The 16,849-nt window shown below is 44.9% G+C and overlaps 1 protein-coding gene across 8 annotated transcripts in view; it reads right to left on the reverse strand.

Moving 5' to 3' along the window:
- LOC147332265 (trinucleotide repeat-containing gene 6A protein-like) overlaps positions 1-16,849 on the reverse strand; it is a 39,793-nt gene that overhangs the window by 6,258 nt on the left and 16,686 nt on the right. Inside the window, exons 4-26 of one of the 8 annotated variants that reach the window (XM_086288726.1) lie at positions 14,130-14,433; positions 13,405-13,452; positions 10,355-12,292; positions 10,046-10,244; positions 9,471-9,943; positions 9,229-9,360; positions 9,002-9,025; positions 8,144-8,287; positions 6,027-6,212; positions 5,723-5,883; positions 5,395-5,589; positions 4,345-4,512; positions 3,563-3,712; positions 2,652-2,771; positions 2,411-2,539; positions 2,192-2,266; positions 1,925-2,099; positions 1,551-1,691; positions 1,179-1,349; positions 954-1,094; positions 762-869; positions 414-641; positions 105-175 (exon numbers count right to left, since the gene is read on the reverse strand). In XM_086288726.1, coding sequence (XP_086144852.1) covers positions 105-175; positions 414-641; positions 762-869; positions 954-1,094; positions 1,179-1,349; positions 1,551-1,691; positions 1,925-2,099; positions 2,192-2,266; positions 2,411-2,539; positions 2,652-2,771; positions 3,563-3,712; positions 4,345-4,512; positions 5,395-5,589; positions 5,723-5,883; positions 6,027-6,212; positions 8,144-8,287; positions 9,002-9,025; positions 9,229-9,360; positions 9,471-9,943; positions 10,046-10,244; positions 10,355-12,292; positions 13,405-13,450 — 5,175 coding nt within the window. In that variant the 5' untranslated portion in view covers positions 13,451-13,452; positions 14,130-14,433. The remainder of the gene's footprint in view (positions 1-104; positions 176-413; positions 642-761; positions 870-953; positions 1,095-1,178; positions 1,350-1,550; positions 1,692-1,924; positions 2,100-2,191; positions 2,267-2,410; positions 2,540-2,651; positions 2,772-3,562; positions 3,713-4,344; positions 4,513-5,394; positions 5,590-5,722; positions 5,884-6,026; positions 6,213-8,143; positions 8,288-9,001; positions 9,026-9,228; positions 9,361-9,470; positions 9,944-10,045; positions 10,245-10,354; positions 12,293-13,404; positions 13,453-14,129; positions 14,434-16,849) is intronic. The other 7 variants (XM_086288728.1, XM_086288727.1, XM_086288729.1 and 4 more) reach the window with 7 other exon arrangements.

The following is a 16,849-nucleotide window of genomic DNA, read 5'->3' on the forward strand; positions in this document are numbered from 1 at the left end:
AGAAAAGTTGAGTTAAACACGGGAAGTGATAAGAGGTGAAAAATATGTGAAAAAACATGGAAGTAATGATTGTGATAACGTTAACAGAATGAAAGTACAACTACCTGAGGTGTGAGATTTTTCAGAACGAGCCACTGGGTTCTCCCTGAGCTGCTGCTGTCACCCCAACTGGAACCTGTCAATACATACACCATAGAGTCAATCATCAGCTGGGATAGGATGCTAAAGCTGGTTTTGTGGTCAAGTTGAGGCTGCACAGGAGAGGAGCCGTGCATTTTAAAATTTATCGCAAGCTTCTCTATACAGTCTTGAAATCTTTTGAAAACAAAACAAACAAAAAAAACAACAACCCCAAAGTCTGTTCTGCTCATTTTGCAGCATGGAATTAAGGTTAAAGGGTGTGCTTCTCTTACCAGGTGTGTATCTGGACTCAGCGGTGCTCCAGCCCCCCAGCCTCAGGGCAGAGCCATCCCAGCCAGAGGAGGCAGGGCTGGGCTTCTGGCTGGTGAGGCCAGGCGGTGGTCTGGAGGGGGCCGCCACAGACAGCGCCTTGGGAGGCAGGGGGACCTTCCAAAGCTCATGAGCTAGGGAGGAGTTTGACACACTGCTGCCGGGAGACCACTTTGACTCACTGGGTCTGGCTGCAAGGCGAGAGCAGAAAAACAAAACCCGTTTAACAAAGATTTTCAAGTTTACAATAAATAAATAAATAAGGTAAAGAAAACATTTAAACTTCACTAAAGCAGAGCCAAACTACACACCTGAAGTGCTTTGTGCTGTACTGGTGAGGGAACCGCTGTGGCTGGAGGCACGAATGGATGACCAGGCACTGTTAGAAGGCATCGTGGTGTTCAGTGATGAGGATGGCCCTGGAAACATCAGCAGGAGGGGTCAGTGTGGGTCTGTGCTACCATTACAGTTATTGGGAGGGATCTGGCATGTGCGTGGCCTACCGTTGTTCCTGTCCCTGAGGTGGTCTGTGTCGCGGACGGTGTTGATGGAGAGGTTGTTGATGACACTGCCGGGGGTCACATATGGGTCAGTCTCAGGGTCAATGTTGGGGTAACCTTTCCAAGGCTCCCCGGGCCGGAACTCTGAGAACAAAAAACACAGGCAGACATCAGCAGGGTTCAACGCAAACACTTCGGGGATTCTGGTGGATTTAAAGGCGTCTGTACCTGGGGGCCAGGTGACAGTGTTTCCATGGGGCGGGGGGGAGTTGGCACGAGGTGGCCAGCCATCGCCCACCGAGCCCATTGATTGGCCGGGAGGACTCAGGGGAGAGGGGCCAGGAGAAATTAAGTCATAGAAGGAGGAGTCCTCCAGACGCAGCCCAGACGACATAGCACCTGTGGGACAAACACAAACATATAAACCATTAAAGCCAGAGTTTAAAGTATGCAGTGAGAAAAAGTGTGGGGATGCTTTAGTCACTTTAAAGACCAATATTTTTTCACTGTTTACATAGTAAACACCTCATGGATACCTCCCCCAGAAAGCCAAACAATACCACAGCATGCAGTGTGACAAACTAAATGCTTTATCTGTACCAGGTTTGCTGGTCTGCTCCGGAGGGTCGGTAGCCCAAAGTTTCTTCAGTCTGGACTGGGGTGGCTCTTTATAGCTCACTCCACCACCACTACCACCACCAACACCCATGTCCAGGGGTACATTCAGGTTAGAATTCAAGTCTGAGAAACAGGACAGAAGAGTACATGTCAACAGATAATCAAGAACTCTCTGCATATTTTAAAAGGTAAAACTAAAATGTAATCCCCAAGATCTATCCTGCTCATGATCATCTTCTTACAAATCTGAGGTCTTAAGTGTCAAATAAAAAGTATCACCTCACTTCTCCACCCAGTCAAACTAGTTTATGATTAGGGTGCCTAATCTGTAATAACAGCAGTAGCAGTTGACTTACTTAAAGGGAAGTTGCTGAAGGATCCAAGAGTGGCAGCATCCTTCAGCATCTCAGGGGTGCTGTGGGACATGTAGTTATCCAGGTACGGCTTGAGGGGCGCGGCCGGCTTCAGCAGCGAGGGGTCCATGTGTCGTGGTGGCTGCATCGGTGATGGAGAGGAACCAATTGGACGTGTCTAAGGACACAAGGTGCACGGTTAGAGAAAGCAACCAAGGAGCTAAGACCACTGGGACAACGAGTGCAATTTAGTAGCACCCAGACACACACCTGTTCAGTCTGACGTCCCATAGGCATGGGTCTCTGGCTTTGAACCTTCTGCTGTTGCTGCTGGAGGAGAAGACGCTGCAGAGAAATAGAATAATGTAAACCCATCGTGTTGTTAATGTTACAGTTAGGAATTATGGCTCCATTTCTGTCATGTTGTTTTCATGTAAAAACTAGAAATAAAAATCTAAAGCTATACACTTCTTTTCCGCCGGTATTCACCTGTAATTGGTTGATCTGGTTGATCTGGTTTAGCTGTGACAGCTGGTTGAGAACAGCCATCTGCTGAGGGCCAAACAGAGGGTTCAGACCGCCATTGCCTCCCGGGTACTTCAACAGGGATGAAGGAACCTGAACAACAACAACAATTTGGGACTGAGTGTTGGAAAACAATCAGGAGTAACAGAGACAAGAACTCACTCTGAGTGTGACCTTTTGTGCATTTTATTTTTATGTGGGGTACCTGAGCGGGCAGGATGGGTGGAGGCACTTGATTACGAAGACTGGGTTGAGGAGGGGGCTGGGACTGGGGGCCACCTCGGCCCTGTGCTACGGTGTTGCCGCCCAACATTGGGTTTACATTCTAATCGGGGGGGGGGAGACAAAACAACAAAGAAGAAAAATGTAAAACAGTGTAGAAACAACCCTGACAAACAATGAGAATGAACCACACAAGGTTAGACGCTTGTGTGCAGTCAAAACTTGCCATAAGAAAGAAAACAAACAAAAAACCTCCCCCACCATTTGAATATCCCATGACGTCCACTAGAGGGCACACCATTACAAAAAGAGAGCTATTTTTATGGATGAGGCTCAGAGCCAACATCAGTTTCTCTGGAGCAGAGTTAAAGTGGGAATTCTCCACCACTATTACCACGGTTGTTGAATTATTCCAGGCATAAATAGAGCCCATGCTGTGGATAAACATAATTTCTAAACAGGCTAATATCGTTAAAGTTACTAATAAAGCAGCCTGCTGTCGGCATTTTCTTAACCATAACTGCCTGAAAAAGTTTGATCACCCCCCAATCATCTCTCTCTCTCTGATGTCTTAGGTTAGGACTTCATCACACAGCTGTCCCACACCATAAGCAGTACTGCGGGAGAACAGAGCATCATTAACCCCCCAGCAGTGCTCTGTGTACACTTTTCTGGTGGAAACACAGCTTTGTATTCTTTGCTGCTCAAAGGGAAGACTGCCACCGGTAGTCTTGCCCCTACCTAAAAATAATGGCAAAGCTTTGGTATTACCCATGTGAGCAGGGGAAAAATCACTGATTTAATTCTTTCTTCGCATCAAGTGAAAAATCTTCATATCAAACAGGGAATTTCTAACGTCTCAAGACAACTCTCTCTTCATTCTTCTCCACTCACCTGCCCAGCAGCCCCAGAACTAGAGTGGGAAGCAGACGGCCCAGAATTGAGACAAGAGACAGACTGAGCAGAATTGGAGGGGGAAAGGCTCATGCTTTGATTGGAGGAGAGTTCATCAGAAGCTGGGATATCGTAAGCAGAGGGTGAAAGCTGCAGAAGCAAGGCCAGGTGCACAGCAGATGGACGGTAAGCACACAGGGACAGGAAGCACACCAGCAGCAAAAGAAGCACAGAGAGGGAAGAAAAAGAAGAAAGTTAATTTTTTTTTTTCAAAACCAAAGACAAGTTGAAGGTCGAGGAAAGAATCAAATGTGTGGAAATGAAGGAAATAATTGCAGGGAGTGGACAGTGTGGGGAGCAAAAGAGGTACGAGAAGAATGAGAAGCTAAAAATAAGGACGTGATGGTAGAAACGAGATAGCAGGATGAAATAAGAGTTAATAAGAAGGAGCACACTGTGCTAAAGGAAACGCAGCAAGCCAAACTGAGCCGGAACAGTTTGTACTGACATGTGCTTGCTTCTAGTGATAATGATACAACATGATGAGGAAAGAGTGAAATAAAACACTAGTTTTAGACCAGCAAGCTGCACTGCATTAAAACCCCCACTGTGAGGCACTGTACAGCCAGAGGCACACTTCATTCTACACCTACCCCACCATAACAGCAGACTAAGACATTGCCCTTTATGAGAATCAGTTATTTACCTCAAGCCTGCATATACAGCACAGCTCCGGAAAGAATACACCTTGTACATGTAACTCCGCTCATGCTTCTCCATACCTTGTCATAGTAAGAACTGCGATCCATGGTGGAGTCCTTGTGGAGGTGGTGCCGAGACCCAGAATTCTTCCCCATAACTCCATTGAAGTCCCCAATACTGCCCATGTCCATACGCTTGTCCTGCACCATCCCTGCTCCAGTCTTAATGGAGTCATCAGGGGAGTCCCTCTGCAAGAACGAAGCCAAGAAAATGTGATTACGGAGACGGAACAGCATAAATCTTGCATTCTTTGAATCAGGGCTTATTACATTTGAAAAACCAAACACTTCAGCATGCTTTAACGTAGACATGAGTCATCTGTAGGGCTGTTCGATGTAACGATATATATCGGATGACGATATAAAAGCGTCTATTGTTTCATTTTACGCTATCGTTTGTTTCGTGGTGTCGCAAAATAAACTGTTTACGGCAATATTTTTTCATCGTTTTGATGGTCACTGTAGTGGCTCTATTCATTTAAGTTCTTTCTTTCTCTGTATTTTATATAACCACACTACGGACGGACAAGCGCCTGTTTTTATGCGTTGTGGTTAGCAACAACAACGGTAACAGCATCGCGTGTCCGCTTGTTTATGTTCCACATAAACCTTTCACAATAAAGCTCAAGATCCTGTTGAGACTTTTCAAAATAAACTGAATCATGTGAAAGAGCAGATTATTTATGGATGAGAATTAAAAAAGAGCCGCCAGGTGCTAAAAAATAAACCTTAAACTCAAACGTTAGAACAGGCTGTGTAATAAATAATCACAAAGAAAACAGCGGCCTTTACAACTTATGTCTAAAAATGTATAGTTTCATGCATCGGTTAAAACACTCGACTCCAGCTACATGACGCCCAGCTGGAAACACTTCCCACAAGTCGAGCTGCCCGAGATTCACAGAATTTACAGAAAATGTTACATTTTTGTGATTTATATCGTTATCGGGACGATAGAATTCTTATATCGGGATATGAGATTTTGGTCATATCGCACAGCCCTAGTCATCTGGTGGAAAACTAACTTAACGAGTGTCTCATAGTGAATAGAAAGCTTTCCTCTGTACTTACAGCTTCTGTTTTTGCTTCCGAAACACTACTTTCATTAAGAAAGTTATCAATAGCTCCGTGTGTGCTAGAGGGACACAAACACAGGGAATATTTAACTGAATGATTAATAATATTTACAGAGAAGTTCATGCTGCTGAACTGGCCGATGAAGGGTTTCATCCAGGGATCATCCTGTTTGTTGACTGGTTTGTTCATCTGAAACAGAGTGGACAGAGGGGAGCACTGTTAGGACGGCTTTAAAAACTTCTAATAAATAAAGAAGACTCCATCCCTTTATTAAATGGCCTCATTTCAAATAGAAAAAAGTGCAAAGATGAGATAAATGTACCTTAGTAGAGCTTTTATGCTTGTAGTTCCAGGTGACTTGGTCATGGGATCTGCTGTCCTGTTGATTGTTGCTCCACATGCCGATCTCCACTTCCTCTTCCTGGTCCCAGCTATTTCCCATCTCGTCACTACACCATGTGTCCATGCGCTTGGGACCTGGAGCTATCATGAAGGGAGGGAGATGTAGAAATAGATTACTAGCAAGTAAATTCACCTCTTTTCTGCCACACTTTAGTCACACCAGACTGCTTATTATCTACAGATGTTGCAATCAGATGTTTGTAGGGTTTGCTTTGTGCACATACCAGACTTATGCTGACTGCCCCATCCTGACCCAGACTCCCTGCTATCCCTGCCGTCACCCCAACTGTAGCTCTTGTCATTGGGCTTTCCCCAGGCAGACGTCCCGTTGTCCACAGTCACAGGCGGAGCAGCACTAGGCTCCCCCCATGATGCGGATTCCTTCTGTTGGGGGTATGGCTCACCCCAACCTGAAGGAACAAATGAGATGATCACTATGAGGGTACAGTTTCTGTGGTTCAATCTACTTGATGTACTTAAACACTATTTAACATTTGTACAATTCCAATGTTAGGCCAGTGGGAAAGTGGGCTGCATCACATTAAAGGTGGCAAGACCCAACCTGTTTTCCAAATGTACGATAATGTTGCAATTCATATAGATTTCTCCCCACTTAGCTGAAACTGGAGACCAGAGCTTAGAGCAACACTCCCTGGGGAACCCTATATCCACTCACTTATGTAAGCAGTGTTTTTCTTCCACGCTTGTGGATATGCACGTGTCATTGCAGGACATTATACCCTTTGAAATGTAACAGAATGCATGCTCAAGAAAGGGCACGTATGAGTTCAAAAGGCTCTTGTTACAGCCGACCACCCAGGCCCGTTACTTTCTCCCTGCACAGGAGACGTTTGGGGAGATGCCAGGGATACCTCCCTGTAAAAATAGGACAGATCATGGGGTGGCCTCTGGCACTGATGTCCTGCATCTGACTTGGCTTGTTCATCACATATGCACGTATACACACACAAGAGGACAGACTGACACAAACAGGTAGATACATGTAGCCACAAACAAGCACATCACACAAATACACACAAACTGCCAATCAATAACCCCCAATCTATCACTCCATCCCTGTCCACTTGAGTGCATCAGCTGATACAAGGACTCAGAGGAAATTTTAACCAGTGTGTGTTTGCAAGTGTGTATGAATAAGCCTGAGCATCTGTTTTTGTTTGATTACACGTACATTTTGCAACACCATGAAAGTCTAATTTAGCTACATTTATTGATCATTTCCTTTAAGTGACCCAGACTTTTTACTTCACTAGGTAATAACTGAAATTAAGATGATTAAAGACACATAAATTAATTTTCTCAATGCAGTAGCTAGGGAGAGGGTCCCACCCTTTCCAGACATCCACTTAGCGCCTCCAGTTAGCTCACTAAACCAGAAACCTTGAATAACCCTAAACAGCCCCCTCCTTTTCTCCTCCTCCGGCCCCTTCCATAGAATAGCTCTCCTACTCGTTTTAGTTTTCCCATCTCACATTGGAACCTGTCCTATTTCCAAGTCAGCAGACCATCTCCTGTGCTACTCACGGTCTCTCTAACTCTCTTTTCCTGAAACCCATCAAAAGCCTGCGTTTCTATAGCAAGCACAATTGGCGGGTGAACAAGAAGAGGAGGAGGGGGGAGGGAAGGGGAAAAAAAGGCGAATGAGAGAAGAGAAAAATCGATGCTCTTAGCATTCCAAAGGGATGACTCAACTGGCTTTTCAAAAAGCCTTCAACACAGACAACACTGTAGGGAAAATGGGAGGGAATGACTGTACGTGTTTGGTCTCCAGCCATGCTTCTGTGTAAATTGGTGTATGCCTTTGTATATATTTGTGAGCGCGTGTATTTACACTGGCTTTGCTTGCACTTTCTCAACCCTTTTAGGACTTCTTCTATCCATCTTAATGAGAGTCTGGGTTAGCCTTGTTCCTCTCTTACAGACTCCATGACGAGGTTTGCACTTCTACCATTTTAAATACTGCCCCAGGCTCCTGACGTAGGTGTTAAATCACATTAATATATTTTTTTAAAAACTCAAAGACAATCTGTGCAAGAATTTGCACATTTTGATGATAAGTTTCCACTCTGGCTAAAATAAAGTGGAATATGTGATTAATAATATATGCTGTAACCTGGCAAACCACATTTTTGTGTGAATAGACGACACAATGAAAAAGTGCGAGTCTGTGGTGTACCGATGTTTCCACCTGTTTTAATGTTGTCTGGGCACGTGCATGCATTCTTCTATGCACAGTCCTTTCCTGTTCTCACAGTCAGGAATGTAAAAGCCACAACTGTGCGTGAGTATTCATATGGTGTGCAAACATTATCCAACCTACCAGAACCGGAGCTTTTGTCCTGGTTAACATGCTGCATTGACATGTGGGTTGGGTGGGACTGGTGCTGAGGGGAGGGGCCCACAGCTTCCTGGTCTGGTTGACCAGTCCTGTTCCACATGTTGACAGACCCACCGCTGTATTTGCCTAGGAGGGAAAATAAATACAATTTTATCAGCTGAATTTATTATTATTTTTTTTTAAGTGGAAACAAAGCTAAAGTCTCCGTTTCAACTTGTGTCAAAAGTGCAGACTTGAAACTATAAATCAGTTTAAATTGTGCTGACAGACCAAGTAAAACCAGACTTGCGGCAAATAATTCCCATGGCAACAACATGGCATTTGGTTGTTTAGGAAGAAGAGAAAGGTGTGGGAGCAAAAGAGCCATATCGATTTCGAGTGTTGAAATGTGAGATTTGTGACATTTTGAGTGTTTGGAGTGTACAGTTAGTGTGCATGTTCTGTGCTTGGTGTGTAGTCTACTTGTTTGATTTTGTTGTGCGTCAAAACAATGAGGCGACTACTAAATGTCACAGATGCTTGCCAAAAAGCCACCAAAGGCAGATTGAAGATAAGACACACCCTGGAACTGGATGGGAAATGTTTCTTTTGGAGTGGCACAAATAACTTGTGTGGCATGTTTTTTTGACACCTGGTTGTTTTGTAAATAGTTGTACACAACAACAAATGCCTGAGACACTGCCTGCAATTTAATGCAAATAGTTGCATTGAATTTTGTTATTTGCAAAATTTGTACACAAGTTGTTGAAATTTACTGTTTATATTTGAATTTCAAGTCATAAAAACAGATAAACATGCTTATGGTTATTACAGTAAAAAACAAACAAACAACTTTCTTACTTGGATTTTGTGTTTTTACTTGAGCTTTTAGGTCCAGGTTAGGATAGTGTCAAAAACAGAAAAACTACAGTTAGATGTGAGGTTTGATGAAAAGACTGATCACAAACAAGAGAAGTTAAACACTTTTAAAAGGTGAAATATAAATCTAAAAATCAAAAGTAATTAGTCATCAATTATAGCCTTGAACCCAGCGGGTTGGGCAAACTTGCTGTAAAGTGAGTGTCTACCTGGGTCTCCCCAAGCTGCAGTTCCATCATCGATCTCCATTTTTCGGCGGATGGACTCTGGAGAAGGCTCTTCCCACCCAGTCGACACTTCCTCCTTCTGACCTACTGTGGGCATGGGGCCTCCCAGCCAGCCTGTGATACGAATAAATGAGTGAGTAATCAACTTCTGGTCCTCCCACTGAAAAGTCTTTTCTAAACAGCGTCAAGTCTCTTCCAAAGTTAGCATTAGATGCGATAACTACCTGTGGGCTTGTTTTGACCTTGACTGCCTCTGGACATGTTGGATTCAGGACCTTTTCCCCACTCGTTAGAGGGCTTAGGATTGGGCTCACCCCAGTTCTGGGCTCCAGTGTTGTTCTTCGATGGCTCAGCCCAGCCCTGAGTGGTACTCTGAGGTTTGGGTTTGAGGACTGGCTCTCCCCAGGTGGAGCCTGGATTTGGAGTGCTCACGTCTGGAGTATTTGATCCACCGCTCCCCACCCAGGTGTTACTGCTGCTGGTGTTGGTACGGCTCGGCTCGCTCCAACATCCAGAACCAGACCGGTCACTGTCGCTATCCCAACCTACTGAGCCTGCGCCTTTTTGGGGCTCTCCCCAGTGGCTGTTGGAGCTTGGTCTGGTGGTTTCTCCACTGGCACCCCAGGTGTCACTTACATTTGCACTGCTGGAACCCCAGCCCTGCTGTGGTTTGGAGGTATTACTCCAGGTACTGGATCTAAAACAAAAACATGGGTTTACCTGAAGCCTTTAAAAATATGCCAAGCTTTGAAGCTCCCTCGCTCTCTTTCTTGTATATTTATTTAATTTGATCAATTACCTGTCATCTTTGTTAATGTTGTTGCTCCAGGTGTTGCTGCTGCTGTTATTACCCTTGCAGCTGGCTCCATCATCCCAGCTGCTATGCCCAGCTCCTCCATTCAGTGGGCTTTTGCTGTCCCAGCCAGAAGTTGGTTTCTGCTCTCCCCTGCCAGAACTTCCTGTATCTATGCCTGAGCTGCCTGGCCCACCACCCCAGCCTGCAAATACAGGAAAGATGCATCACTTTCTGTCCTTGTATTATCTAATTTTATTCTTAATAAGATTTATTTATTTATTTATTTTTATTTTAAAAATTCATGCAAATTACCTCCAGATGTCTGGGAGGGAGCTGCCGGTGTCGTTTTGCCCCAGCCGGAGCTTCCACTGCTAAGCTTTCTTTCATCTCCCCTGGTGCCCTGGTTCTGATTGTTATTTGGAGAATTGACATCCCAGGCAGTGTTCTGCCGTATGGGCGTCTGTCCCCATCCAGTGTTGGACAGGACCCTCGGGTCCACTTCAGCCCGGACCAGAAGTGATAGTACTGATGCAGGATTGGGACTTTTTCTGCTCCTTCCCCCCTTTGTCTGGATGCTCTCTCTGTCTGAGCTAGAACGGCCTCCGGAGCTCTCACCGCTTCCCTCGCTTCCCCCAGAGCGACCCCAGCCTCCTGTGACACTCCCCAAGCCATGGCTTCCACTGCCTCCCACTGCTCCTCCCATTCCCATGGCGTCATCCTCCAGGCTTTTCCAGCCATTGTTAGAAGAGCTTCCTTTGTGACTTCCAGCATCTGAAGGGTTGTTACTAGGCGTTGTGGAAGACGACGATGAGGACAAGGACGCACTGCTCCCCCAGGGGCGAGGTATTGCTGCTGGGGGCCCCATCGTCGTTTGGTTTCCATTTCCTGCTGTTTGGCCTGTAGAGCCAAGGATTTGATTTGAGCCAATGCCACAGGACAAGTTGCTCTGAGGCTGGTTTGGGGTGTTGGAGGGCCCCTGGTCCCAGCGTGGGGCCCCAGTGTTATTGTGGTTATTATTACTCTTATAAGCAGCAGTAGAGGGGATTTGGGGGTTCACAGTGTCTGCATTTGGGGGGCCCTTGTCTACAGGGTAGGTAGCTGCGCCCCAAGGCGTACCGAATGCCCCACTGCCCCCCAGTTCTCCTTGGGGGTGCTGGGGTGCTGACGAGGGGTTTCCATTGGCCAGCGGACCCCCGGTCCCTCCTCCAATGGAACCCCAAGAACAATCCCCGCTGAGTTGGGGTGAGGCGGTAGAGTTTGGTGGACTAGAGGTCATTGTGGCATTAGTAGTAGTAGTAGTAGTATTCATTGTGATAGTGTTATTTGGTCCATTGGATTCAGTGTTAAGGTTGGTAGGCTTTAGGCCACCATTTCCACTGTTGCTGCTTAATGTACCATTATTCACCTCGGTGTCTTGCATCATACTGCTGTTGTCTGGAGCTGCCATGCCGCCCCAGCCCAGCAAGGGGGCCTGCTGGGGAGCCATACCTAGTTTGGAACCTATCCCCTGAGCCTGTGGAGGCCGTTGGCCCTGGGATGCTGGATTTGGGATTGAATTTTGTGGCCAGGCACCATGGTTGGCATTTGGGTTTAAAGTGTTTGGGTTTAACCCTCCATTGATGCAGGGGGTGCTTCCGCCAGTGGGGATCACATTGCTGCCTGAAGGGGTGCCCCATACACCACCGTTATTGACAAGCTTGTTGTTGTGGTTGCTCATGTTATTGCTGCCAATACTGTTGGACCCAGCCATGGAGTACTGTGAGGGCTCAGACATGTTATTTCCATTATTTGCACTGCTGATGGTTTCCATACCTGCGCCAACCACCTGATGACTGTTGCCATTGCCATCTCCGTTCATTGAAACGCTGACCATCATGGCAGCATTCCCCAAAGAAGAGGTGGGGGAAGAAGTTGCAGATGACGAAGAAGCATTTGCTGACATCATCATCACTGTTGTAGCAGCAAGATTCCTCTCTGAGCCGATTGAGGAACTAGAGTCTGCGTCCATGCATTCTGATGCCGACTCGGGGTCTGATCCTGATCCACAGCCAGAAGAGGAAGAAGAGGATGAGCAAGAAAAAGATGAGGGAGGCCAGACGGAAGAGCTGGTTGAAGAAGGGTTATTGGGGGTGTCGGTGCTTCCGTCTACTAGGGCTTTGCCCCAGTTGCTGTTGCCGTCACTGCTGCAGGGAGAGCCAGACGACCAGGGGGGAGGCTCATACTGCGAATCCAAGCCAGGATGATCCAGACCTGGTGAGAGATTGGAAACAGAAGATATTGTTTGAACACGGAAAAAATAAAGTTAAAAACACAACATTAGTAACATTTACCAAATTTAAAAAACTGAGGATAATTAAATCCCTCAAAGTTGCCTATATATATATATATATATTTTATTTATTTTAATTTCCCTCCAAGCTTCAGCTGCCCTACTGTTCTGGATGTGCTCACTGCCAGGGCTGAGCTTGGACACAGCTGCCACCATTTTGTAACCACAGCAGGACCCAAAAGCGTGCCAAAGCAATAAAACTTGGATTCAGTGAGGTGGAGGATGAGCATCAGCAGGAGAGAAGTGATGGAGGGAATAGGGGAGACGGCAACAAAGTGTGAAAAAAGGAAATACGGAGGAAGAAAGAGGGGAGCAGTTGGCAAAGGAAATGAAGTGGTGGCAACTTAAATTATTCAGACTTTTAAACCCTTTTCTCACCCAAAATATAATAAAAAAATAAAATTAGACCTGGCATGTTTCTAAAATTAGACTGCATAGAACAATGCGATACAGGTTTCTGTACAAACACCCATTGAGTCTCAGATGTGAGTGGAAAAGCAACAGAAAGTAACTTTACTGTGCAAAGAAGTATCAAAGGAAAATTTTATTTAGACAGCCACAACCAGGCTACCACAGGCTACGGCTACGTACCAGGCTACGGCATCGGCTCAACAAGGCACCGTTTTACAATCTGAATCAGAGCTTACAACATTCTTCATTTAAAACAGCAGCTGCCCTTTTCTAGCCATGTTTCTTCACCAGATGCCTGAACCTAACCTGGTAACGTGCGAGTCTCTTTAACCAAACGGCTGCCCACTTGGTCCCAACTTAAAAGTCTCTCACACATAAAATGGTTGCCAGCTCTCGCTGCTTATCGCATTTGCTTGCCAAGTCTTCTTTTCCACCCTTTGACACCCACTTTCTCTCTCATTCATCTCTCTCTGTCTCTCGTATGTCAGAAATAAAATTATCAGCCAAGGTCAAGTCAGACTGAGTCTAACTCATCTGATGATTGCTCAGAGACTAAAGAAGGTACTTGAAGGAGGACTGAATTGCAGAAGACAGAGTATCAAAGAAGACCATGTGTAGTCACCTGTTTGATTAGGGGAGTGGCTGACGGAATCCCGAATGGGAGCCATGCCTGGAAACAGAGGAAAGACTGTCAAAAAGGCTGAGGGGCAGAAAACAGAGCAGAGAAAATGTTAGAAACAGTCATGGCAAAAAAAGGAAAAAAAGAAAAGAGACAAGCAAAGACAAAAGAAAACGAGAGCGTGAAAGTAAGAGCTTAAAGTAAGACAAGTGCAGAGGGTTTAGTGGTGAGATGCTGTTTTCTGAATCTAAGTTAGCAGGTAAAGGTGGTTATCCAGCTCAAAGGAATTAAAAACCCAATTAAAACTCCCCATTCGGCATCTTAACAAAGATAAGCAATTTTTTTTTATAAAATAATACTCAGGATCTTTTCCTTTTAGCGCTGGTAACAGAATGACTGCCGACCTCTAAGTAGCAACAAATAATCTTATAACATACATTTTTGTTGGATTATAACCATTTTTTAGAAATGAACCATCATTTTGGATGCAGATGAGGACAGCTGCCACTGTGAATCAAGTATAGCCTCATGCAAATTTCACAAATCCTCACTTTGGCAGAACAAGAGCTAAGACATCAGGAGCTATGAGCGAGAACATACCTACATGTTAATGTTCAGTGCCATTTAAATATAACAGCATAATCGTTTTCTTGCTTTATTTAAAAGACAATGTTCTTGTGTGTTAAGCAAGTGACATCTGTTCCCTTTTCCTTCTCTTCACAGGTTACCTATAAGTGCCGCTGGTGGCTGTGACACCTGGCTGGGCAGGAGGGCGTCCCCGGGCTGACTGGAGAACAGGTGACCTCTGGATCCCAGGTCGAAACAGGGGAGGTCAAACGTCAGAGCTCAGAGAGCACAGCCTCAAGGGTCTGAGGTGAAGAGGCAGGGCTTGTCAGAGCGGGCAGCAGGCTGATCAGCCCCCCTTGGCATCGCTGAGGACTGTACGTGTGCGTGTATGCTATGTGTGGGGAGGGGAAAAGGGGGGAGGTTGAGTAGAATAAGGACTCTGTCTTGACTTGGTATGCTCTGGCACTGCAGGAACAGAAAGAGAGAAGAGGAGAGAGAAAAATGTGTGAATGCTACAGGATATATCCATTTTAAATCATTTCAAAAAGACTCTGTCAGCAACTGGTAGGGATGGGAACCGATTATCAATATATTGATATGATAAATTAGTCATTCAGATTTTATATCGATATCTATTTTTGATTGCCATTGGATTCTCATTGGCTCTTTTTTGAGAGTAACCACCATTGCAAAGCAGCAATAAAGAAATTCATGCACGTTATTTGCATGTTGTGGGTCAAATGTTTGTGCATGTTTGTTGAGCTACTTCTTTTTGTGATCAGTGATGGAGTCATTACTCAAAAGTAATTTTTACACATATTACACAGAACACTTTTCTTGAAAGTAAAAAGTTTTTTTTATTTATTTACTCCCAGACAAAAGCAATTAGTTACACTACTCGTTACATTACTTTCACGTTACTCTGTAAAATTACTGAAACACATCATCTCATATTCACCATTTAACAATATAAACCTGAGGCTCCAACCCCCCACATACACCAACAAAAATCCTTGAAGACACATCTCTAAGACCTTTCTCTGGGTTTTTGGCTAGCTTGGTGTTAGCATGCTTGGCAGATGCTTACAAAGAACTAAACTTGTGTTAGCAGCATAATGCGGTCGTTTCTGTCCGGGATGCAGTTTTCCACTCCATCATTTATCTTGTCCTGTTGTGCAATAAAAATAAGTGTCCGTATCTCTAGACTGCATCGCTATTTTCTGGGAACCGGTTTTCTACAAGAACCTGTTCTCGATTCCCATGCCTACCAACCACTAAACCACAACATGCTTAAGGCACATGATAACTACCAGAAATCCACTGCTCCTACAGTCAAAGCCTCAAGAGGTATCGTTTTGGTCAAGCACAGCTGTAAAGGAAACATGGTGGCTACCACTTTCCCTGAGCCACTGTATTTACTTAAGGGATTGAATGAAGACTACTTTGTTTGGATTCTGTGTCACTAACATATGAAGATGGCATTATCCTTTCTCCTGTCGAGAGACTATGGAGCAGGTGGAGTCAGCCAGGTTAGTCAGAAATCCACTAGCAATAAGCAGACACACACACACACACACACACACACACACACACACACACACACACACACACACACACACACCTTCTCTTGGTGAAGGGCGGGGTAGGGTGAACATCTACAGGGAAGACTAGATTAGGGTTATACAACAAGCTTAAAGCAGCTCTGCACTAGGACACCAAGGCAAGGAAAACCTCTTACCTCGAGCAAAGCAAAAGGACGAGTAAAGGGACAAATGCAACACTATACATTGAGATATGGGGATACAAATAAAGCCACAAATCAACAAAGGGGAGAGTGACATAGGCAACCTTCATTGAAAAAGGCCCAGTGCATTTGACAGGAATAAGTAAAGTGTTTGTGCGAGTCTCCTGACCTTTTTCTTGGTGCAGGATAGAGTGCGTCAGCTTTCTGCCTGCTGCAAGCAGTATACAGGTCTATTTATAAATCTCCAGTTCAAATAGCAACCAGTCTGTTCACAAGCCAACATGATAAAAGAACAAACAAACCCATGTGTGCACACGAGCAAATGCGCTGGCAAAATTGAAGCAATGGAAATACGTTTTTACAATTTAAGTATTCACTGGCAGCTGGGGTGCTTTTTGTGGCGAGAATAACTTCAAATAAGATGCATCCTACAGCAATTCACACCAGGAAAAAGATTCAACCAGACCAGCAACCAGTGTTCTGAGACAACACGCTGACCAGAAACACTTAGAGGCTTAATCCCACCTTTATTAACTCTCAGCTCACTAGTTTAAACTGGGCACACAGCCAGCATCTAGACATACACCCTGCCAGAAGCTGCTTAAGCACCCTCTGGAACCAATCAAAAACACATACAACAATGATATCATGATTACTAAAACTCTTTCCCTTCTCCTTTCCCAGGAAAGTGACACAAAAATATTTTAAAGCGAGAGCGCTATCCAAAAGAGAGAACAAAGTTAAACAAAACAAGACAGAGCAGAAATACAGAGCCTTTACTGTGGAATAGACCTGCTCCCTCCGGCAGCCACGGCACTCAAAGTGCAAGATCCTTCCAGCAAACTGAGCTGTTTACTTCCCAGAGTCTTGGCTCAACCTTCCTACATGGAAAGACCTCTGTCAACTCCGAAGCATCTGCTTCAAAGCAGGTATGCAGGGAAAACCGCTTATATCCTTATAAGGCAGTGAAATCCAAATTAATGACATTGAACATCACTAACTGAGCTACTAGAACAATATTTTATCTATATATCCATTTATAAATATATTTATATATAAATTACTCAACTTTTCATCAGATTATCCACAGTGTTGTTCATGTGTGCCAACATGTGCCCAGCTTTTGGTGTCCACACA

The sequence above is a fragment of the Aulonocara sp. 'chitande type north' Nkhata Bay genome, linkage group LG4 (genome assembly GCF_057382095.1).
Source record: "Aulonocara sp. 'chitande type north' Nkhata Bay isolate Kocher_YH1m ecotype deep benthic linkage group LG4, A_spYH_male_GT1.1, whole genome shotgun sequence".
In the NCBI taxonomy this organism is placed as follows: Eukaryota; Metazoa; Chordata; class Actinopteri; order Cichliformes; family Cichlidae; genus Aulonocara; species Aulonocara sp. 'chitande type north' Nkhata Bay.